Raw genomic sequence first — 24,998 nt, 5'->3', positions numbered from 1 at the left:
TAAAAATCCACTCAAAGCATGCACATACATTTATGTTTGGACTGTATGTGGAGTGTATGTGTATGAGCGCTGGCACGCCTCTGCTTCCGTCCATAACTTGTGAGCAGTGGGACCCCCCATGGTGAGAGGTGTTTCTGCTGACAGGAGCATATTCAAGGTAATAGAACCGCTCTGTCGTCCCGGAGCAGAGCGCTAAAGCAGAACGGAGTTCTGTCTCCTACTACACGCGCCACTGAACCTCCAGATGACAAAACGCCTCGCTGGCTGACCGAATCAAACACAATAAAAGCCCGAAAAAGAAGATTGAAGAAGAAAATGCTCCGATTTGTCGTGTTTTGCTGTCTAGGTAGGAAATTATGTATTTTCAGTTGGAAAAGCTGTCTGTCAGTGGAGTGCCACTTTAAAAAAAAAAAGGGTTGTATAAGAATACCTCTACAAGCACTGCATGCCACTGCAGGCATAAAAGAAGTGTTACGTCTGTGTATATAGATACAGCACATTATGTGCATGTCACTGAAGCAGGTAATGATATTCTACCAATGAAGCTGTGTAATGTGGAGAGCAACACAGTGGGATGATGAAATAAATAAAGAAGGGGCTGAACAATGAGCGGGGAATGAAAACAAGCTCCACAATAAATGACAGAATGCATTAACAAACTATAAATTATTCCCATTTGAATTTACATATTTCCATTGTATTGCATCACATTGTACACATAAAACAACAACTCAGAGTGAAAGTGAATGAATTATTGAGCATATGAATTAGTGAAAACTTCCTCAGCTTTGTAGTAAAACTACCGTTGAGCTGCTTGCACCTTGTCGATCTCTGTGGAGAGACGTGCCGGCAGCCATAACTCACGGCCCCAGAGGAGCCGCCTGCTAGCCAGCAGACATTATTGCTGATCTCTGTGGAGACGGAGTGGAGCTGTGCAGATAGGCATTGCCGGAGGGTCCCAGAGGAGCAGACTGGACCAATAAGTTGTGGCAGTGATATGGAGTTGAGATTGGACTTCTGTGGACTGAGTTTCGCAATCTAGGAGTCTGCGGGGAATGTAACTGGCTGCTAGAGTAGGAAAAGGGTGACGAGGCTGCCTCCCAACGGGCTCGGGGATGGAACTGAGCCTCCACAAACAGCGATCACTCCGCAGTGAAACTTCCTGCGACCATCCTCTCAGCCCCTCTCAAATCTTTAAAGTTTTGAGTATAACATGCTGAGCTTAAACACACGTTTCTGTATAAAAAAAAGAAAATACAACTCCGAGAGTGTAGGGTTCTCCGGAAGGCTAACGGCCGGGCCACGCATGGAAACGTCGCGGAACCTCTTGCCTTATATTTCGTCGCCCATGTTGACAGATTAGAGCAGCCACACAGCTTCTCTTCTAGAGATTCAAGGTAACTTGAGATTTTTAGATTGTAGCCGGCTCAGCTTTAAAGCTAGAGGGAAGAGGTACTGGTATCATATGACAACTTAAGGAATCCATAGTTACCAACCATACTAGCTTGTCGCCAGTTTGTAGCTAAATAACACTCGGGGAAAAACTGGCATGGCCATTTTCAAAGGGGTCCCTTGACCTCTGACCTCAAGATGTTAATGAAAACGGGTTCTATGGGTACCCACGAGTCTCCCCTTTACAGACATGCCCACTTTATGATAATCACATGCTGTTTGGGGCAAGTCATAGTCAAGTCAACACACTGACACACTGACAGCTGTTGTTACCTGTTGGGCTTCAGTTTACCATGTTATGATTTGAGCATATTTTTTTTAATGCTAAATGCAGTACCTGTGAGGGTTTCTGGACAATATTTGTCGTTGTTTTGTGTTGGTAATTGATTTCCAATAATAGATATTTACATACATTTGCATAAAGCAAGCATATTTGCCCACCCTCAATGTTGATAAGAGTATTAAATACTTGACAAATCTCCCTTTAAGGCGCTTAACTATGGACAATCATGCGATTGATCGCGATTAATTAAGATTAAGATTATTTTAAGCGATTTACAACCCTATTATTTACAAATGAGCACACGCTTCTTAAACTTTTTCTGTCTAAAATAAATAAAAATGACATTTATGAAGAGAGGAAACTCTATGTAGAAAGAAAGGGCTGGCAGCAGCAGCAGAACCGCTGCCAGTGTGGACACCACTTGGGTGAAAGACACATCAGTTCGGCAAAGCAGCCGTCACGCAATGCTCATGCGTCCAGTGTGTCCCGGCTGTTAGTCGACTCGGAGCATGGTAACTGGGCTGAAAAGCTCCATCAAATTAGTCGCAAGGCAAACACACACATGCATATGAGCACACAACACACGCATGCTTAACTGAGCAGCCCAAAGCTGTCTTCAGAGACAGAACAAAAGAAGAAAAAAAATAGACTTTTGTAAATATCATCCAATCAAGGAGAATAATTCATTTGCAGACACAAATTATGTTGTTGTTGTTGTCGTTGTCTTTGTGGTGCGAAGACACAAACCGGTTCTATCTCCTGTTTGTTACAAGAATGCACATGAATTCTAATGAATGTGAAGACCAAAACAACCTATACACGCACACACACACACACACACACACCATCACATTGACCTGGAGGGAGCTTGGCTTTTCACCGCTCAGCTCCACTGGATATGCTGCTATTCAAATCCTCAGGAGCCAGGCAGGCAGACTGAGGCTTTATATGTGTGTGTGTATACACCCACATGCAGATTTGTGTTGTGGAACGCCAGAATTTGAGAGAGAGAGAGAGAGAGAGAGAGAGGGAGAAACCGAGCAAACTTCAAAGCAGAGCAGAAAAAAGTTAGATTCTAAATATTCTGCTGTGTCCGTTCTCACTGACCTTGTAGAAGCGCCTGGCCTTTCTGGAAAGCTCCGCTGTACGCCACCTGGTAGTGTTTGACCTGGAAGCCAGGTACGCAGCCCTCGTGGCCTCCATCCTCTTGGCCACCCACACGGGCAACCTGCAACGCACAGAACAAAGGACGGGTCAAATCAATACACATGGACACACGGTTTCTGTGCAGATAAACCTGACCAGGCACAGGCAGGGGGACAGAATAACTAAATAAATGTGTTTTCATTTTAATCCTCATTAATCCTAAATAAACAACATGAGGCTGGAGCAGATACATGCATATGCAGGGACAAAGAAAAATCAATACTTCTACTGGCAAAAAGTATTATCAACAATTTAGCATTGCACTTTTATAACTTCTTTTCATTAGAGGAATCAATACTTATATATAGACATGTAATTAAAAAACAACAAAGACAGACTTGTGTCAGAGTCAAAAGCAAGACTGACTCCTTGGTATTTAGCCACGTAATTTTGTTTACCGATGGGTGGATCTGAGGCTTACACTGATGTTAAATAACAGACAACTATGACTTGACTCATTATGAAAGACTGTGTTCAATAGCTTCTCTTATTTTCCCTCTTAACACTGTGAAGGGAAGATCAAGAGGTTATTTGGTTGTTATTTACAATTCAAATTAAAATAGACCAAATACGCTGCGTCTTCCTTGACTTTTCATTGACCCATTTTCTCTACAAATTACATCTATTCAATTTATAAAAATTATGCAGGAGGAAAAAAAAGCACTTTAACCACTCTTTTGAAAAACAAAGGGTGGGTGTTCCCATGGAAACAGACTGTAAAGTGTTGTGCCTCAACTGATTCTCAGATAGAGACCAAACATACTCTCGGTGGGAGCAGATATACAGCAGAGGAGCAAAAATAGCAACTGGGGTTGTACGTAGATATGTGATGCATTCATACAAAGATATGCGCCTCATGTTGTTTCTGCCAGAATTCTTTTATTTAACATTTCACATCGTATTATTTTCAACAGTGGCCCATTCACAAATGCAGCAGAGCTTTTGACTTTAGTCTGTATTTGTGAATAATAATGTAACGAATTTTTTTTACTAGCTTGTGTGGTTTTGTTTTAACAAGTCATATTATATAGTATTGTCAGAATTAACTCAAGGAATACATGTGCCAGTTCACCTACAGATTTATTCTGGCAACACATTCTCACTCCCAAGTTGTCAATTATCGCCTCTGACTAACGACTCACATGACTAGCGACTCACCGGACAAAATAAGTCAACATTACTTTTCATTTCACACGGGTTGAAAGTCCTGTTTTTGTTTGACCCATTCACCACCCCTTCCGGACTCTCATGCTGGCAAAAACAACGTCACTTGCTCCGACCGTCGAATAATGCCGTGGGTGGGTTTACATTGGAGTTAGTTGAAAGCCCGGTTCGTCTCATACTGTTGTTAAAGGGTGCCTCCGTGCATCGGTATCCGATGCCGAGGGGCGCCGAGTTGGGAGTGAAAATGAGTTGATTCTGAGGTCAGAGGTTGACCTGGAAGAAAGATAGCATGGATGACTGCATGCACTGTGGTCAATTCTCAAGATAATTTACAATGCATTACATTTTCTCCAGATGTAAAGCTTACATAGTCTTTCAGACTACGTTCAGGTCAAGAATATTTTCTAAGCTGTCAGCTTAAATTCCAGGCTGAAACTTGTGCAGTACTCCAAGAGGGAATTGAGAGAGAGAGAGAGACTGGTTTCCAGTATTCTGACAGAACTCGTGTACATTTACTTGTTAAAACGAGAGGCCATGAGAGAGCATGTTGGCGCAACTAACACGTTACTGTTTAGCTAATCAAGGTAATAGCCTATAATAGCATTACTGCTAATAGCCGGAAAGCCACAGAGCTTAAGTAAACCCCCCATAACTCAGGCTTTCCAAGGTATCAGGTGTATGGTCATTCATGATGTGTGTGTTCTGTGCCTCAGACTGCTGAGCGTGCTTTATTTTTACATTAAAGAATATCTATTGTAGGCCAGCCTGCCAAGCTACAAACTCCCCACTCCCACAAGGGCTGCATGCATAAACGGGCATTCAGACCAAAGAAAAGACATCTGATATAAAAAACAAGTGGCTGCATGAGTGCATTAAAATGTGTCTTGTATCCAGATTGTATTTAGGTATGATTTCACTTGATTGCATTTACATCTGGTATTAATATGTCTCCAATGTCCACATTGAGATCCGATTGAGGTCCGATCGCTCTGCCTGAAAGGGCTGAGAGGAAGGCTGCATTAAGCATGGGCTTGCAGCCGGGCACTGTTGGAGAAACGGTGCATAATGCACAGAGACATCAGCCTCAAAACGCTGCCGTTAGTGTGTACCGTCTACACTCGAGAGGAGACCCTGGGCACAGAGAGAGAGGTGGCGGTGATCTCTCTGGCCACGGCGGTACAGTGACCGGAGGAGTGCTGAGAGCGCACTGCAGGTGCATTTACACCTGTACTTTCATGTGGTCAAGCACTATCTGATTGCAATCCGATCACCCAAAACGCATTTAATGCCAGGCGTAAAAGGGGGTCTCACACACCAAAACTGCACAGTGGTGTATTATATTATGAGTATTATGAGTCAATGTTGTAAATCTGGAGGTTTTCATGGTGAGAATCATTTTATCTTTCATTTGAGATGATCGCCTGGTAAACGTTGTTTATATCACAAAGTAATCTACCCAAATGGATAGATTTGATTGGCCAACATAGCGCCTTGCTGAATGACATCACAAGGTTGTCCTCTCATTGAAAGACTGGACCTCTCAGGAATAGTAAAGCACTATAACACCTTTTTGAAAGACAATTTGAGTTTTTTTTAACCAGTAACCTTATGTCTCACCAGAGCACCTTTATTTGCATGAAGCAAAGAGGCCGTGGCCTTATCTTATATTAGGAGTGGCGGTGCGTCAATCCTGTTTCTAGTGAGGTGAGCGCCACAACACAAGCCTCACGACTGCCAGCATTGGCTGGAGTAATGATACAAAGGCCTCTGAGGAGAGTTTTTCCCAAAGTGAGAAGCCTCGGACGGGGTCAAGAGACAGGTAAGCTCACACTCTTTGCGTACTGCCAATAGCTAAAATATCATTATACTATTCAAAGAAGCATGTGTTGCATTGACAGACAGATACTGCAGCTCTGAAACAGAGAGGCTTGATCATTTTAGCACACTCGACAAACCCAAACGATTTTGTGGAAACCCCCCCCATCCCTACAGTATGTAGGTCAGCCTAGCATTGTGTGCCGAGAAATGATTGGCAAAACACTGCAGACAGTGAAGAGGTAAAGGGACCCACTGATCATTAACGGATCCATCAGCATTGTGAAAAGGTTTCCATATTGGACTGAAATCACAGCTCTTCTCAGGTAATTCTCTAGTGATTGTGTAAAATCTCCTCTTGTTATGTTGCGTTTTCATCAGAAGAACTGAAAAATTGAAGACATGAAAATTCTGTATTTAATTAAACGCTGTTTTTACAACAAAAAAAAACACTCAAGCGACAATTGCTGGATGATGCTCACACAGTAGGGGCTGTAATTAGATACGCCATACAGTATGGCATCCATACGTATCTGCCAAACCGAGCCATCTGTCACCACCGCTGTCAGCCAGTGACATCCCACCTGCTCATCCTCATATCTCTTGACCCCTCCTCTGGCAACTCCCCCAGAGATATCAAGAGCGCTCTGACGAGGAAAATAATTGGATGCTGTCTGTCACAGACTTATGATATATAACACACTTACATATTCCCCTAATGAAGAAGCATCATTTTCATTTCAGATGAGAGGAAGTAACGTTTCAAGGAATCTTACCGAGATCAATGTAGGACTCATCAATTACACACAGCACCGAGCGTTTGTCATCAAGAGCTGTGCGAGAACTGTCTTCTTTGTCAGTGGGCTGTTTCAGTGCGAGACAAAAGACACTAAAGGGAGACTTTGTCACTTGTCTATTATTAGATGGTTATTGTCATTACGTCAATATCACTAAAGTATAACAACTAAATAACAATGATTTATGGCTATTCCACTGCAATTTATTAAGAACTGATGAATCCTTAAACATTTTACAGAGTTAATGGGAAAAATCTAAATCACGGACAATGTGAAATATTGCGCAAGGCGTGGAATGACAGTTATATGACACGTAATGTAAGTTACAAGACTTTCACACAGCAGCGTCTGGGATGTCTGTGGAGATCTGTCTGCGTGATGAACAAGCGTTGGCAGACGTCCAGCCACGGAGGTCATTACATGTAATGTCCCTGCAAAGTAATCACTGCACCCAGGGGACTTGGTGTTTTTCCTGCAGGTGTCAAAATGACAATTCACTTCTACCGCGAGGCTTCCTGACATGGTGGGGCACAAGGTTTGCCGGTCCATAAACTCGATCAAGTTGACTAAAGGGCCAGAGGTCTTTCGGCATGGCAAGGGTACATGAGAGATATGTGCAAATCACACTTGCCAACCTTGAGACCTTAAAAATAGAGAGCATTTGGAAAGTAAAGTGGAGTGTCTGTGTGTCCTCCCCCAGAAAAATGTGAGTTTCAAAGACTTTGTTTCCTGCATTCTGGTGACTTTTAAAGAATGGAAATAGCAAAATAATAAGCACACCACAACAGCATTTTTATGTTAAGTAGACCTACTTTTAGCTTTACTTTTATCTCTCAGGAAAGAATACAGAATAATTCGTCCCTCATTAATTCATTCATTCATTTTTACACCTGCTTTCTTTCTCTTAGTACTCTCAATTTCTCTTTACATCACTCACTCACTGAAGGCCTTTTCAGACACAACACAACAACGGCACCACTGCACTCTGAAACCCGTTATTTCCAATAGCTTGTGCCGCGCCACGATGGCTTTTCTCTGCGTCCGGCAAAGCCCAACTTTGGGCGCCGCACGCTGTGATGCGCACTGAACCGAGCGGCGAGCGCAGCTCAATGGTGTGTCGCGAGCAGCTCTCTTCCGCCAGGAAAAATAAAGGTGTAGGCAGGTGTAGCTGCATTGTGTTCTGGGTGAAAACAGAAGGGCTTATACTGTACATGCTGCACAGTACCAGAAACAAGTTGAGATAACCAAAAGGAAAAAAAAGATGTGAAAAATTGGGAGAAATGTGGGAGAACTGTGAACTCGGGAGGAAAGGGCAAGGGCAATGAAAAACTGGAGTCTCCCGGGGAAAATAAGGAGGGTTGGTGCAAATACAGAAAAAGACATTACCATATGCACGCACACACACATGCACGCACAAGTGCATACCTGCAAACACACCGTGCACTACACACACCTCTCAGCAGGACTCGAACAACATGAACACCCATTTTAATGTCCATTAAGGCGGAAACATAGCAATCCAGCCCCAGTAACTCACAGCAGGACGGCGAAAGCATTAAGGCGACGCAATGCTAACGACAGTGTTGTTAGTAAAGGGGACTATTATTGTGGGCAATATTCTCCATCAGGAAACCATTTAAAAACGTACTAGACACATGAAGGTCACACCATTCAAGCCTAGCAGAATGAATCAAGGCGCTTTATCAACAATGTCCATCTTTTTACCGCTCGGAAAAATCCCTTTTACACAAGAAGAATTAATTAAAATATAATCTCAAAGGACGGAGAGACGCATTTTGTGGGCATTAATTTACTGAAGGAGATCCATATCAGGGCTTTCTTTAAGCTTTTGTATTTGTGTCTGTGTGCGTGTGTGTTTTCTGTGCACTTGTTTTGCTTCCATGCCCGGACGGTATACGCAACCCACACAAAATGATCTGATTCGTATACGTGTTTGAGTGTGTCGGCTGTTTTATGTAAGGTGGGATTTAAGTTATCGGCACAATAGGATTAGTGTTCAATGAATGCAAACATTTGCATCTGTTTTGTAGGTGAACATAAATATGAGCATATGTGTGCCCACAGGGCCTGATTCACAGTGTGACTTTTAAGACTGTCTGTGATGAATATGTAAATTAAAGTTTGTCTTTTGCATGGTCATAGCTGGATCCTGACCTTGATATACAATAGTACAACAACTGCTGCCAAGTTCAAAATGTTGATTATTTCTGAATTAATTTTCTATTAAAGACATGTTAGTTTAACTTTGAGTCAACTGAGATTATATTTGAGATTATTATAAAGTATTTTCTTATAGGCAAACGTGAGCTGTAGTTGGAAGTTTTACAAAGAACATCATTGTATCTAATAACTGGTCAAGTGTGTTTTTATATTCAGTCCTCATGACCTGGAGACGCTTGAACCCGCTGTTCTTAAAAGGAACAATATGTAACATTTCAGGGGATCTATTAGCAGAAATGGAATATAATATTCATAACTATGTGTTCATTAGTGTATAATCACCTGAAACTAAGACTATTCATATCTACATAGGGAGTGGGGTCCTCTTCACGGAGTCCGCCATGTTGCTCCACCATATTTTTTACAGTAGCCCAGAATGGACAAACCAAATACTGGCTCTAGCGGGAGCACAGCGAGAGCTGTCTGACTTCTGTTGCTCCTAAAGTAGTGTTATTATTACCACGGTAGTTACCACGGTTTTTGTGCTCAGCCGTTCACGTTACCGCAGTCTTGGAAAGGGAGGCGTGAGCGGAGGGGTACGCAGTTGGTTGCGATTTGTAACCACATCACTAAATCCTACATACTGTCCCTTTAAACCTGCTATAACTGATGGTTTGGCCACATGGGGGCAACGGAAACAAGTTGACGGGATGATATGGCAAACTTGTTAGCAAACAGTTGCTTATTCACACATCCAGCAGTTACAGAGCAACATTAGCATTCATTAGGAGTCCTGTTTACGGCCACCTGTCGAATCCAATAGTTCACTCTCCTGTCAGCTCTCTTTTTGGTCTCTAGTTACTAAGAACCTAGGAAGCACACTACACACAAACGTACTAATGGATTTACGAGTACCTGGTGCAACCCAGTCCTGCTGTAGACACTAAAAAAGATCCCAGTCAATCCAAACAATGTGTTGCCTTTGAGCTGCTGCACATTCATCCCTGTGGTTTTCTACCTGCTGACTGCTTATTCCTCCTCCTGTGTGGATTTGTTTTAATCCTATATGCAGTAGTTGTGTGTTCTGTCAGCTTGTCTTTTGAAATCATACATACTTCATATCTCAGTGACATGTGTTGGCTGGGTCCCGTTCTGTTAGTGAGTGGGGTTTGGTTGTACTTCCTGCTGAATCTTTAGCGCACAGCCTTGATAAATATAGAGTACTACTAAACGCTCTGCACAGCCATCTTTAATGGCTTTCATTTTGTGATGAGAGGTTTCCCTGACTATATTGAACAAAATGTGCATAATAAATTGAATGTAATGCGGTCCAGACAAAAAAAGACCATGGCCTTATTCTCCATTAGACAAATGGAAAGAAAGGTTTTGAATCTCGACAAAGACGTATTTCACTGAGAATCCTCAGTGCAGACAGTGATCAGGAGCAAGGACTGCCAGCTGTGCGCTGACACACACACGCGATGTGTGACGGACACAAATCACCGCTTCCTGAACTTCAAAATATGTTTTCCCCTGAGGGGTCCAATGAGACACATTAATTGATTTCTGTGTCTTTCGGCTTCAGTATCTTGCCTGTTTGATGTCTCTGTGAAGGCATCATTGTTCTGCGGTGATTGGCTCGGTGTGACTTTGCCAGAGCCGTGCGCTACATAGAGGGATTACTCTGGTCCGGTCTAGGGGAAACAAAGAGCCTTGTGTTGCATGAAAACAATCTAACCAGCAGGAACAATTATCATGCTCGAGAAACGCTGGACCCGCAAAAAATTGCGCATTGTGTACCAGCTTAATGGGATGATCGAAACAGAGCCAAAGAGATAAATAAATCTGTAAGCATTTAGCGGGATGTGTGGACAAAGTGAGACAGAGCAGTGAGGCAAACTGCAAACAGGCCGGTAATCCAGAGGATGAGTGTCAGAGAGCAGGATCATTTCAATCTGGACCATTTGGATCCAATACGTCGGAACCTACAGTACACATGTCCGCCTGGCATCCTATTTCCACTTTAATGTATTTCGGAGTATGATTTTAGCAATATGATACGTAGGTAATTCTGCTAAAAAAAAGTAATGCAACAGTTACAGCAGTGGTTCTCATTCCCCCCTTTGGAGGAGGAAATATCCCATTCACTTTCACTTTACAAACAGTAATTTTAAGCCCAACCATTATGCAGAGGAGGAGCCGCTGCTTCCGGGCGCGGAGCTCTCCACCTACAGGTCGAAGGCGGATCTGGGTGAGTCCGCAGCGGGCTTGTCGCTGCCGGAGGCCCAGCTGGAGACTGAGCTGAAGGAGCTTCAGGTGAACCGGCATGATTTCATCTGCTTTTTTGCAGAATCCAACCCGCTGGCACCGATGACAAGCATTAACAACAACTACTGTATATAGAAATAGCCAATCTTCTTGCTGATGGTCTTGTTTACTTATGTAGGCCATATAGAAGCATCAGTGTTAAATTGAGACTGTTTCAAAACCAGTTAAAAGTTCCTCACAGTAACTTTAATCATTTGTCCATGACCTATCGCCTATTTCAGCCATTTATCCATTGCTTTTAGCCCACTCAGTATGTGGATATATTTATTTTTATCAAGTTGTAAACAGTTTAATTAAATGAGTTGAACTCCTCTCCAGCCTTTCCACACACCCCCTGACAACTGGAAAGAGCCCTGAAGGAGGCAGAAAAAGGCATGGGGGCTGGTTTCATATAGATCAGTTTGCATGGGGGAGAAATAAATACAGCTATCTACTGACAACCACTCGAAGTGCAGGTCTTTAGGTTTATGTTAGCTCTCTAAGTGCTGCCAAGGAATGCTCAATCAGGTGAACAGATCCATACACTTCACCTCCAGCATTTAGATAATGCCGTCCCTCTATAAGGTCCATTCCGAGCAACAGTGAAAAAGTGAAAAGTGCAAGAATGAAACATATGATTTCACTCAGTTATTTGGTTATTTGACTACTATCATCACAACGCCAGTGCTCTGACAGTACTGATTGAAATGAGAGAGGCGGGTGACTATGTCTGAGTGGCTTCTGCTGGCTGTTGTTGCTGTTGTAGCAATCGGTCAACTCACATTCGTGTGGGAGGAGCAGTAACGGGTCAGCTCGTCGCCGGAGAGTTTGACATCTGATTCAGTTCAAGTGTGAAGGACCAGTCAGGTGATTAAGGCAATGACTTGGCAGAGCACACAGTAAATGTCACCTCTGGCGGAAATCAATACCGCCTCAAGAACCCACAGTGCATCTGATATATAGATGGAGAGGGCCACTATGTCTGATATTTGCTGAAGAGGGTAAGAGAGGCTGGAGAGGCTGCTAGAAGTGATGTGTGAGTATGTGTATAATTCACTACGTGTATGTGTGAATAAACTTGATCAGACGGTGGGAGAAAGACAAAAGGTAGATTGAGAAAGGCAACGGAAAGAAGAGAGAGAACATGTCCGTCAGAGTCCGTGTCTTTCATGCATTCTAATGTCTTTATTATTTAGAATTTATTTCAGTCTGTTCTGTTTTATTGAGCTCTACATGGCTGATTCCCTGAAGAACCCGAGCATTGGGCAGTCAATCTATTGGGATTTATTTTGACACTGTTTGTGTCTCTTTATAAAATGCGTAGCTTAAATCTAGCAATTTTACTGCTTCATAGCCGTGATTTAATACCCACATACTACTGCTATGTCGTCCAATTCCTTTGCACTTTCAGTATCACTCCGCGTCTGAGAAAAAAAACCTTAGACTAATGTGTTGTCATGGTTGCTTAGCGGCAGGGTCATTGGGGGAGGAAAACATCCGCCAACACAAAACAGGTTACAGAATAACACAGTTAGCTGCGAAAACCCACTAGACAACGAAAACATTAACTTCTATGGAGGAGTGGAGTGAGCCGTGCCCATCTCTGGATAAAAAGTCCACCTGCTTAACGACATGCAGCGCTACGTAAAGAGGAGGTTCCACATTGTTACCCAGAATATGCAAGCAAGCAGGATTACAGCAATACGATTCAGGAACTATCTGATGCGGCTCTGGTCAAGAGAGAGATTATGGCCGTAGATGGACTGGCAACTAAAACATAGGGACTGGAGAAATGTGGAGCAACATTCTCGCCATGCCAAGCAACACACCTCCGCCTCACAAAAAAAGGCAAGTCTAGTAAAAGCAGTTATCAAAGTCATCCACAGTTTTTCAGTGGTTGCACAATAAAATGACTTGGTAAATGGATTTAATTGCATTTATTTAGCGCCTTTCTAATCTTCTGACCACTACACTACATTACACTACATGTCAACATTCATCCATTCACACCCACATTCATACGCTGATGGCAGAGGTTGCCATGTAAAGTGCCAACCTCTGCCCATCAGGATCTTATCTAAATACTCATTCACACACCGATGGCTAAGCCTTCAGGAGAAATTTGGGGTTCACTATCTTGCCCAAGGACACTTCAACATGTGGACTGAAGGAGTTTGGGATTGAACGGCCGACCTTCCAATTGGTGGATATGTCTGAGTCACAGCCGCCCCAAATGGCAACATACAATAAGGTGAATAAAGAGCCAAATGAAATGAAATCAATATGACGCTAGCCTGTGATGAAAAAGGAAATATGCTTGCTGCTAGTGCACAGCAACCGCCATTCTAGCTACCACCGTTCTAGCACCTCGGGATGTACAAGGAAGAGGGCCTATTTTATTGTGAACATTATTATTTATTAAACTATTTAAATTGGAATGTGTCCATAACTTTCATATTGTCATACCTGATGGCAATAGCTCACTTCAGACCCTGATATGTTGTGATTATATCACAGCTAAGAGGTGTTGTTCGGCCCCGATGCGAAGTAGGCTGTCGTGAGCTATTACTCAAGTAGCCTGCAGCTGTCGCTCCTTTTCAATTACAGATACAATGCTATGTAAACAAAGGAAATTGTGATGTGCAGAAGACGTGTGTAGTTTGTGACAAATTGATTTCTATGGAGATGAATAAGAATCACTGTGACCTTTATACCTACTCTAGTGGCTCCAGGTGATGTAGATCAACCCTGCTGTTACAGTTATATGTTGTTTTCTGGTGTTTTCCTCTATGCATGTTTCTCAATGTCGTTTATGCATGTTGGTTTCTTTGAGTGTTGTACATGTACGGTATATGTATGTGTGTATGTGCGTCTTCCTGTATGGATTTGCCAATGATCCAGCAAGCCAGCCAACGTGTGCATGTGTGTGTGTTTGTGTGTGTTTGGATTTGCATGTCTCTGTGTCTCTGCATGCATGCTGGATAGTTTGCCAGACAGCCTGCCAGTAGCCTGACATTTCGTCCAGCCACTGTCTCTCCTTCCCCACACTACATTTCCCTTTTCCCCTCAATCTTGCATTGCCTCTGTCTTCCATCAAGGTAAATGTCAGTGCACACACCTCGGTATAGGTCTGGCTGACCCATCCGGGCCTGGCTACATCCATAGCCCGAGATAAAGCCAGGACCGAGAGAGCGAGAGAGCGAGAGAGAGAGAGCGAGAGAGAGAGAATCAATCAGGCTGGGCCTCAGACACCTGCAGCTGGCAGGTTAGCCAGGCATGGAGCACCCGAGTCATGAAACCATCTGGTTCCCGGCCCAGGCTGCCGAACCCTGGCCACACCTGCTGGGCCTGTAAAACAACACTAGAGCAGTAAACACACAGCCACGCCATAGAGGAGGAGCAGCCGAGCGGCGAGGGAGGAAAGGAAAAAATGGAAAACACATCTCTGCTGCTGGTAGGTGGGGGTTGTCACCGTGGGAATGCCATATTCAGAGAGTAATAAAGGGGAAAGCTAAGGGAAAGGCAGAGGCAGAAAAACACAGTGTGATAAACACAAAGGAATAAAGGCTGCGGAGGCAGACATACAGGAAGAAGACAGGATATGTGTGTGGGCTAATGCATTTAAAAGTACTGCGAAAAAACTGTATTCATTGCTAAACCATTGTTAAACTGGAGTCATTGAAAGTACAGGGACACAAAGCTTATGAAAAGGGTATAACCTGTGAGGTGAGCTGGATGTCTGGTGAAATGATGCTCAAGTATTTATCAAATGTTACATTATAAAGACCTACTAATCTCACTCAGTTAAGCATGGGTTTGGACAGAAGGTAACATTCTTTCTAATTCCATTGTGTATAAATTTACCAGGTAGTATGTGGAATCTCGGCAGGACTGATAATCAAGTTTACATACAGTTGTGTGTCTTACTGTTGGGGAAACACTGCTGTGAGGGAGTTAATTGCTGTATGTGTATATGGTCTACATGCATTGCATGGGTAACTGAATCAAGGTGGTCATGAGTGAGTCCTAACTCGTGCTGCTGTTGATCAAACAGCAGTCGGCATGGTAATTCAGGTGAGGTCATCAATGACCAACCTGTTTTTCTATGAAAATACTTCTACCCAGCATCCCATTGCGAAATGTAGCTTGAGATAATAGTGACACTGCATTAGTTTTGAGTTAAGCTGAGCTGCTACACCCTGCTTAAGTCAGGCTGTTTTCATACACCATTCGCAGCTATACCTACAAAAAGTAATGCACTGTAATTCGTATATATCCAACAAAATCAATTTGTATCTAATCCACGTAATCGTGAACCGGGAAGTATAACGAGCAACAAATGTGGCGTAGGGAGGAGGTTGGGGTGGATGTATGGGTTGAAAAAACACCAGACCAGGAGACTGGTGTTCGTAACCCTGTGTGAGTCACGTAAGTTCTGTTCTTAAGTTACGTCACTTCCGCATTTTTAACGGTCATTCTTTTTTCTTTTTCCTAAACCTAACCAAGTTGTTTCCTTTGAAGACAGAAGTTAATTTTGAAAAGACTGTATGCATGTACAACCCTTTTTCCCACAAAATTACATTCCCATACAATAAAACTGCATTCTCAATTACATTTGGAAGGAAAAGTATTTTGTCGTGGATTACGGTCACAATTTTAAGCAGTTTTTTAAACATATGGTTAACGTTGTAAATTGAAACAAAACAAAACAAAAAATGCAACATAACTACTGGGTTAGGTTTAAACAAAAAAACATCATGGTTTGGCTTAAAATGACTGCGTTTCACACGGGACACAAAGAGCGGTCTCCTGGGGGGAAAGTCCTGTGTTTGTTGAACCCATCCACGTCCCCACCCGCTTGCCTGTAGTGGACTTTCTTGCTTGTTATTCTCATTATCATATCAACAATGTTATTATTCCACATAACTTTTATTAACAGTTGCTCGATATACTACGTCACCTGCTCTACGCGTCGCTCGTTGGACTATGTCACCTTCTGCGGCCGCCTGCAGACTTACAAATGTATTTGTGATACGTTGAAGACAAACGTAATCCTTGACAAAAGACATTTACTTACAAACATAATTGAGAATGCAGTTTAGTTGTATGGGAAAGTAATTGTTAGAAGACAGGGTTGGCATGAAACGAGCGGAAATTGAGAAGTGTTGCTTGACATTCGAAGGAAAACGCGCAAAAAATTAGGAATAAGATATCATACAAACCATATGAGGATACATTGCTTAAGTAGCCATTGGTACCCCTAAAGAACCCTACATCCTGATGAATACAATTTGTTTTTGTCGATTAATGGCGCACAAACGTTGTTATTGGCTGTATTCAAGTTTCTAGTCCTGAGAAATAAACAAACAGAAAGCAGAGCTGGTGTAAAACAAAAATGCTTCACATTGAGTGCAAGAACAGTGGGGTCTCAGAAATGCATGAGCGGGAAAACCAAGCCTGTATTTACCAAAACTATTTCTATTCATAGATGCCCGACTTCGAGCTGAGCCGAGCAAACAGCGAGCACACTTCCCCGGCACATCAAAAATCCTCGCCTCGTGGAGAGCAGGGGACAACAGCGAATTGGCCCTTCTGAAGAGCTTCCTGGCACTGGCTACCACATGACGAGGACTTCTCTCACGCCACAATAAAACTGATTTGACTTTGAAACTTTTAGTGTTAACATTTTACTCGAGCAGGCAGGTCCAATTGCGATGCAAATCCAACATCTCTGGGGTGGAGGGTGGAGGGTGGGGGGTGTAGAGTTGCGTGGTAAGTGAGCTGGCGTAACCCTGACAGTATCATTTCCTCACCGTCAGTCTGCTCAAATCCCTTCTCTAGTTGGCAAGCTTGTCAATACTTCCACCTCGCACACCTCTCACTTCACCGCCTGCACAGGAACGGGGAGCGAGGTGTGAAGTGAGGGATTGAAAAACAACAAGAGCGTCAGCTGCAGGCACCAGCTGCTACCCAACAGAATTCATTTGAATGCACTTTATTTCTTCCCTGTTGGGATTTGACGTGTCAATCTGAGCACGTTCCGTTTTATCTAGATGGCATGTTCATTCACCTTGAAAGGGGTGTTTTGTCTAATAGCCACAGCGAGTACACTTGAAAAAGAGTGTTTTTTCATAAAAGTGACTTTCTCCTGTCTTTGTTAGAGTTTTGTTGTGGCTAAACAATAGCCAGAGCAAAGTTTCCCTAGTGAACGTCCAGGCCGTGGCAGAGACAGATGGAAAGCCGATGCACGGCACAGGTTGCTGAAGCTGAAACGGCGCCACATTGACAGGGAGGTTACACCTTTTCAGGTGTTGTCAGTAGGAGCCAACTTTAGAAACGGTGATGCTATCACACTTTGCTCTCAAAGACAGCAAATTGCAATACGATTCAAGTTAGAACGTCTCTAATCAGGAGCTCGCTCCTAAACACAAGCCTATCGGAGGCTGGCATCAGCACGATGATGCACTGGGGTGGAAGGGAAGCGATAAAAGAACAGGAAAGTGTGCGGACAGAGAATCACGAAGCCTGTGTTATCACTCAGCCTGTGTCTAAAGCTATTGTCGGGCGGCCGGTGGGCTGCACACACATATTGGTGGGGGTGGTCGTTAGAAGTAAAGGATTGAGGTCTGTGTTTGTTTCTCCTAAAGGTTTATCTGTTGTTATCAGCCTACCTTTCTCCTCTCTCGCTGACCTCCATTCATCAAAAGTAACTGGCTGCTGCTGATACTCTCTCTTCAAACCCTCCCTCCTCCACCTTGAATTGACCCGCACCAAAATCTTCCCCTCTGCTCTTTTTCTCCTTGTTTCTGAGCCAAAGCAAGATTCCTTTTTCCTAATTTCCTGCCCTAAAGGCCTTTGCACAACAAGTCTCTACTTTTTCTTGAAAATTATTGCACATATAAAAATAAATCACATTGTGTCACATCATGTTTACACACCGACTCCAAAACTTTCCTGCGACATTAAAGTTTTCAGAACAGGTTCAAGGTTTTCGCTTCCGTCAAAAGGCAAAAGAGGGTTTGTGTGACCACTCAGAGCCACCGTCCATGCAAATGTCATCATTCAAAATGGCATGTAATAAAGTGATTCACTTAATCTCCCAGCACAAAGCACTTTACAATAAAGAAATAAAAGAATACAGAGATGTGTGATTTAAAGATAGATTGTGGCAGGTGATTACAGAACAGCTTGGAATCGGGGATGGTCGCAAAACAAAGGATGTAGGAATGATTAGACACTAGCGATTGTGCTCTAGGCAGCCAAACGATAACTTCTTGCTGTCATTCATTCATTCATTCACACACATAATTAATTAAGTTTTGTCTTGTACTGCAAATGTTCGCAACAAATATAATAATAAAATGTGCAAGGTCTCTGTGCGTAACGTTTTTTATCGGATGACAGATTAAAAAAATGCATACGAAAAATACGGACTTGATGTGCAAAGATATTTCCACTTCCTGCTGAAATTCAAGTTTTCTCCTCTTCCTCTCCTCCTAACTATTTTTTACTCCTCTCAGATTTGTTTCGTTAAGCTGCTTGTTTTGCTGGTATCCTTCATCTTTCTTCCATCACTAAACTCTGACAGAACTCATGTCTCCTCTGTGCTTTTCCCACTCTTATGTTGGATACGTGTATGATTCAGTTAGACAGCTCACTAATCATGCTTCTTTTCAACAGCTCAACAAGGTCAACTCAACACCTGAATTATTAATCAATGTTGTGGTAACAATCCCCTGGCTGAAACAATCAGCACATGTTTGAAAGACAATGGGCAAGAACATTTTCGTATTCTTCTCCTAAACTCCACTTTCTTTTTTTCTGAGGCACGAAAATAACTTTTTACTTTGGCCAAGACACTGCATCGATTTTAATTAACCTCTTAAAAATCCCACAGCCTGCCGTTGGGCCCCGGCTGCTATTCGGTCTTTCAGAGGTTGTAGCGGGTCAGTCTTAAAACTAGAGTGAAGATACTGGCATCATATGAAACTAGAAAACTATTGGTACCAAGCATGTCGTATTAGCTTGTCGAGAAGAAGGCTAAATAACCAAATTTACATTTCTCACGTCCTCTCACTCTATTAAAGTGAAGCCACACTATATCACGGTTATGGGAGCGGCCATATTGAGATTTTGACTTCATTTAGAGTCCGCACAGTAGTGATCGGTGGGGGTGGGGGGCTGAAGCTCGGTATCGAGGTCCTGACTGAGCCAATCACGAGTTGAGTACGGCCGCAGCTCGCTCGCGTGAGCCACCTAGCCTCTATGTTAGCACCACGGTAGCTGTTTGGCTAGAAAGACACAACAACTAACCATAATATCTAACTACATTTATGATGTTCTATTGCACAGACTTGTGACGGTTCTGAAAAGTTAAAGTCCTCTCCTCTCTCGCCAAGATATGTGAATGAAAATGGGTTCTTTGTGTACCCACGAGTCTAATTTCTTTAATGTATTAACGCAACGTGAAATTTTTAGGTTGTAGCAGGCTCAGTTTTAAAGCCAGAAAGCTTAATGAATCCATTGGTACTAACCATGTCATACTAGCGTGTAACGAAGAAGGTTAAATAGTGCTTCAAATTTACACTAAATCTTGGCGAGGAAAAACTGGCATGGCCATTTTCAAAGGGGTCCCTTGACCTCTGACCTCAAGATATGTGAATGAAACTGGGTTATTTGTGTACCCACGAGTCTCACCTTTACAGACATGCCCATTTCATGCTAATGCCATGCAGTTTGGGGCAAAAACCATGCAGTTATTTTTGCCTATTCTAAAATAGTTTATTTCTGATGTGTTCTTTTTTACTATGACTGTTTTCCTAAAATTAAATTAAAAAAAATGGCAAAATATCACCATGTTTACAGTATCACAATATATTGAATCATTAACCCTGTATCATGATACGTATTGTATCGCCAGATTCTTGCCAATACACAACCCTATTATAACAATAAGATGAATGGCTTATGATACACTACGAGGTAAAGACTATTCTACAGTGGGTGATGTTACACTGTCTGGTGCAACAGATGAAGTCTCTCCTGACAGAGACCTGCAGAAACATCCACAGCCAGCTGTCAGAGACTCGATAAGTCGCTGTGCCAAAAGATGCCAATACAATCATAAAATATAGAGGGGGGGAAGTTGTTGATCCTCTCTTGACATTATACTGTATAGTGAACAGAATGTTAATTTTGCATTATGTAAATTTAGCATCATTTTTAATCCCCAAATTAATTCAGATAAAAGTATTAAAATTCTAAAGTCAAAGTGTTTTTTGCCGTGTGGGAGGGAGACAGACTTTCTGTACACGTCAGGTCTGGTCCACTCATTATAATAAGGTACGCACTGCATCAAAGACAGTTATTTTGGAGTCTTTCCCACCAATGTTGAACATAATGATAACTGAGGGGTGCTTTGAAATATTACCGGCATCAATGAGAACACCCCGAGTAAGCCATTACTGTAATAAAGTAGCCAAACACTGACACCGCAAAGGACATTATGCAGTATGCAAATGAATGCTTCTCATTATATCCCTTCTCCCTTGTTCTTTTCTGTGTTCTACATTCTACCTCTTCATTTGTGTGCCTCACTCTCTTCACCCTTGTCTTTCACACTCTTTGTCCAAAAATCACTCACTCCATTACTTTCCTGCAGTGACAGCGGACAGCCATAAATTCATATTCCTCTCACACGCTGGAACGCTGATGGGATTTTATGAGCATTTAAGTGATGCTTCCCCCAAAAAATGCATCTTTTGTGTATTTGACCAGAATATATCATACTCCTCGAGCTCGGGGCTCTGCTGGAAGAGGCATATTTGGCTGAGTTTAAGGATAGACAGCAGAGGGATGGATTTTGCTGCAGGAGTAGTTTGAAAAGTTTCTGTTGGTGATTTGTGATTTTATTCTTTATTTTCCCGACAATGAAAACTTTTTACAAGCCTTGCCGGCCTCCTAAATAGATTTTAGGATTGCTATAAGTAAAAAGACCAACTTTGCATTATCTTGTTTACATCTGTTATAGGATGCAAAATCATTACAATGTAATCAATATTTGCCCAAAATGCTTCTCTATTCTCTACAAAGAATTTCCTACTAACTCGTAGTTGTAAAATTTATATTCATAGACTGTATATAGTATACACATCTCCACTTCCTCCCACTGTACAAAAGTGAAGCCAAAATATCCTAGATATGGGAGCTGCCATCTTGAGATTTTGACGTCATTTGGAGCCAGAGTCTGCGCAGCAGTGATCCCGCCCATACACCCGCCCGAGCCAATCAAGAGCCGAGTACGGCCGCAGCTGGCTAGCGTGAGCAAAGAACGTATATTGCCAAGAAGTGAAATGCAATCGTGCGCTCCATTGCAACAGCGCGCAGCAGCAAAGCTATGCTTCTGCCATTTTGGACTGAAAGCAACTACCGGACGGCAGTAAAACGTCTGCCTACAAAGTGCTCTACAAAAGTAAAACTAAATTATTTCTATTCTATTGTCATATTTAATTTCTCTACCCAAATAGCCTGTGTTTGAGCAATGACAATATTATAAATCCTCATATTATTATAACTATTTATTTATTAAACTTTTTTTTAGGCACTTCCCAGAGGAGCAGAAAGTGAGCGATGGACATAAATGGAAGTTAGAAAAATCCAGCACACAGATTTTGAGAGCAATCTCAAACTTTTTCATGTCAAGGACTTCCAAAATTGATGTCCAATAGACCACAGACCATATATGTATGAGAGGTTGTGTCCTGTGCTTTTGCCATGCGTGTTAGTAAATAGCCTACAACTACATTAAATTCTGTTTATGCTACTAGGACTACTAGCTACTGGCCGATAGCCGGTTGTTTGGGAACAGAGATGTTAATACATCCACCATGGTACAGGCTTACAGCATACAGCCCATGTGCGTATTATAAGATAATAAAAGTGATGAATTACAGCCAATATATCCATTATTACAGCTAGCAGGAAGCTGGCAGTACCGGATATGTCATATAGCGTACAGGGCGGTGCAGTCCCGTGGGTCTGATGCGCGTTCATTATACCGAAGAAAATAACTCTGGATTTGGCTATTAGTGAATTTTACAACTTTTAGGACATAATGATTGAAATGAGGGTTATTGAGTCTAAGTTGATTTACCTTAAAAAAAATATATGCATCTTCTGATTTAAAGACGTCTCTTTATACATCCACGGCCACAAACTCATTGGCGTTTTCAGTCCAAAATCGTGGCAGCGCTACAGCAGCGCCATCTAGCGGCTGTTGTCAAAAAAGATTTTCCCCTATTTGCTTCTATACTCTTTGTCTGAGCAGTAGTGATCGGGGGGCATGAGCTGCGGTATCGAGGTCCCGCCCACTCACCCGCTCGAGCCAATCATGAGCCGAGCATGACCGCAGCTTGCTAACGTGAGCCACCTAGCCGCTACATTAGCACTACGATAGCCGTTTGGCTAGAAAGGTCTCTATAACTATGATCAAACTGACACATGTTCTATTACACAGACTTGTGACGGTTGTGGAACGTTAAAGTTACATCTCCTCTCTCGTGCGTTTCCCGAGTCTCTAAAATGACAGAAACCAACTTTGGGAAAAATGTATTTGACATGTACTTGAACATTATATGTTTGGCCCATGTCCCATCTGTTAACATGGAGGGGGCGGGGTTTATGACCTATACTGCAGCCAGCCACCAGGGGGTGATTGATTTGTTTTGGCTTTCGGGGAGCTGTCATGTCGTCCATCTTTATATACAGTCTATGTGTATGCTACATAGATTCCCTGAGAAAAGTATGTTGCACTTGAGGGATTTCATCTGGTACATGTTAAACTTAACAAGCGTTGAACATTTAGACATTCTGAAGGACTGTATCAAGGAGAATTCTTGTTTTGTCTCTCTTGTCTTGCGAAGAAAAAAAACACAAAGAAAACAACCAAGTCTAATTATCAGCAGCAAACAGGAAAAACGCTCAAGAAGCAGTGGTGCACGTCATGCTTCACAGAATTGATATGAAAAAGACAAACAATTCAAGTGTGAATGTAAACATATCCAGAAGGGATTCATGTATACTTTTCTATGTTCAGCCTTGGGAGCAAAAAACAAAGCTCAAACACAAGCTGTGGCTATGAAACTGCACAATACTATTTTAAAAAATAAATTCAAAGATTTCAGGCCTCATAAGCCTACAAGAATGGACGCTGTTCTTTCACAAAGTCAATTTCAAAGCATTTCCCAGACACAGTGGTGGAATTAGATTCATTTGATGGAACGTCAGAGGGGAGCTCCTAACCTGATTTAAGGAGGTATAGGAAAGAACATTTTCAAATTCAGCCGTAAATCCAATCCCATTTGATCCTGACAAAAGTACACTATAAATTGGGAATCATATTCCAGGCTGCTTCCCAGCTGTGGGCTCACACTCAGCTTGGTAGCAGAAGTGGATAGATTATCCTCAAGCAGGCAGCGCTGTCTGGCCCCATTGCCCTTGGAAGACATAAAACAATACGGATAAATATGCTATGCAGGGTCTCATGCTGCTCTGTTTGCCACTGCAGCTGAGTGACTCCAGCTTCACTCAATTGGGGAGATACAGATATTTGACTCGGGAGACACTATAGCAATGCTGCATTTTCCTTTATACCAGATGCTAATTTGAGCCTGTAACATTAGTTTTTACATTTAACAGCGAATGTAAAAAAGCTAAACTGGGTGATTGTAATATCAAAGAAAGAATTTATAGACTGACTGAAGTGCTCTTTAAATTTTATTTTACAATAAGGGAGGTTTTTAAGATATTTCCTTTTCACAACATGTTGCTCCTGGTGTGAGCAAATGCTCGCGGTGTGAGCTTTGATGAAGTGACTTGAGGCCGAGGGGGTCATCTATACCTGCCTTAGATAGGAGAGCTGCATCATTATAGACCCTCAGCACAGTTCTCCATCACAAGCCTGTCCCTCGGTGCTACTCCTTCTCTCCCGCTATCTGTCTTTGTGCTCCTCTTGTAACTAGCAGAGGACAGGACAGGAGGCACCATCAGTCCTCTCAGCTTGCAAGCACTGTCACAACCCTGCAGCCATTGATTCCATCCTCAGTGGCCCTGTTCAGACCTGCCGTTCACAAGCGTCTTGGGTGGTCCGATCACAAGGGGACAGCTCTCAAACAAAAAAAAGGTGTGAATGCACCCAAGACGCATTGAGGACGCATTGAGATCTAATCGCTTTGGACCACGTTCGGAGGTTGTCTGGGCCGCATATGGCCACTTTCTTTAAAGCTAAGTTCACGCTACACAACTTTCAAAGCCGTCAGATCGCTGTGCTGTTCACACTACACAACTTGCTGTCTTGTTATCGGGAGTCTTTAAGTCGTTGTGGTTTTTACACTACATGACTGACCGACGACTGGAGGTCACACACTACAAGATCTTTCACCAGGAGGAATCCCCGATGAGGTCTCCGAACTACGTTTTGTCACAAAAAACACACGCGAGAAGTGACACGGTAAAGGACATGATACCATACTGTTGACACGTGTTCACAAAAAGCCTGTTTTCACACTCTTTTTTTACCATTTATTCCTCTAGGGGCAACAAATACTTTTCTCCGTGTTGCAAATTCAACACATACAGTAAGTTCCTATTGTTACAGGCGACCCCGTGTCTTGAGCGCTCACTGGCTGTAGCTCGTGGCCAAAGTCCTCGACAAGTCCAGATATTTAGCATACTAGATATCTGAAATGTGTCTGTGAGCCTCTCGGCTCGCGGTCTTTGAATAGTTCACACATGAT

At 42.6% G+C, this 24,998-nt stretch overlaps 1 protein-coding gene across 1 annotated transcript in view; it reads right to left on the bottom strand.

Moving 5' to 3' along the window:
- Positions 1-24,998, bottom strand: part of cdh13 (cadherin 13, H-cadherin (heart)) — a 431,422-nt gene that overhangs the window by 304,700 nt on the left and 101,724 nt on the right. The window contains exon 2 of the mRNA XM_037766589.1: positions 2,843-2,963. Coding sequence (XP_037622517.1) covers positions 2,843-2,963 — 121 coding nt within the window. The remainder of the gene's footprint in view (positions 1-2,842; positions 2,964-24,998) is intronic.

The sequence above is a fragment of the Sebastes umbrosus genome, chromosome 4 (assembly GCF_015220745.1).
Source record: "Sebastes umbrosus isolate fSebUmb1 chromosome 4, fSebUmb1.pri, whole genome shotgun sequence".
Taxonomy (NCBI): Eukaryota; Metazoa; Chordata; class Actinopteri; order Perciformes; family Sebastidae; genus Sebastes; species Sebastes umbrosus.
The sequence above is the reverse complement of the archived record's forward strand: the minus strand, read 5'-3'. Positions and strand labels throughout refer to the sequence as shown.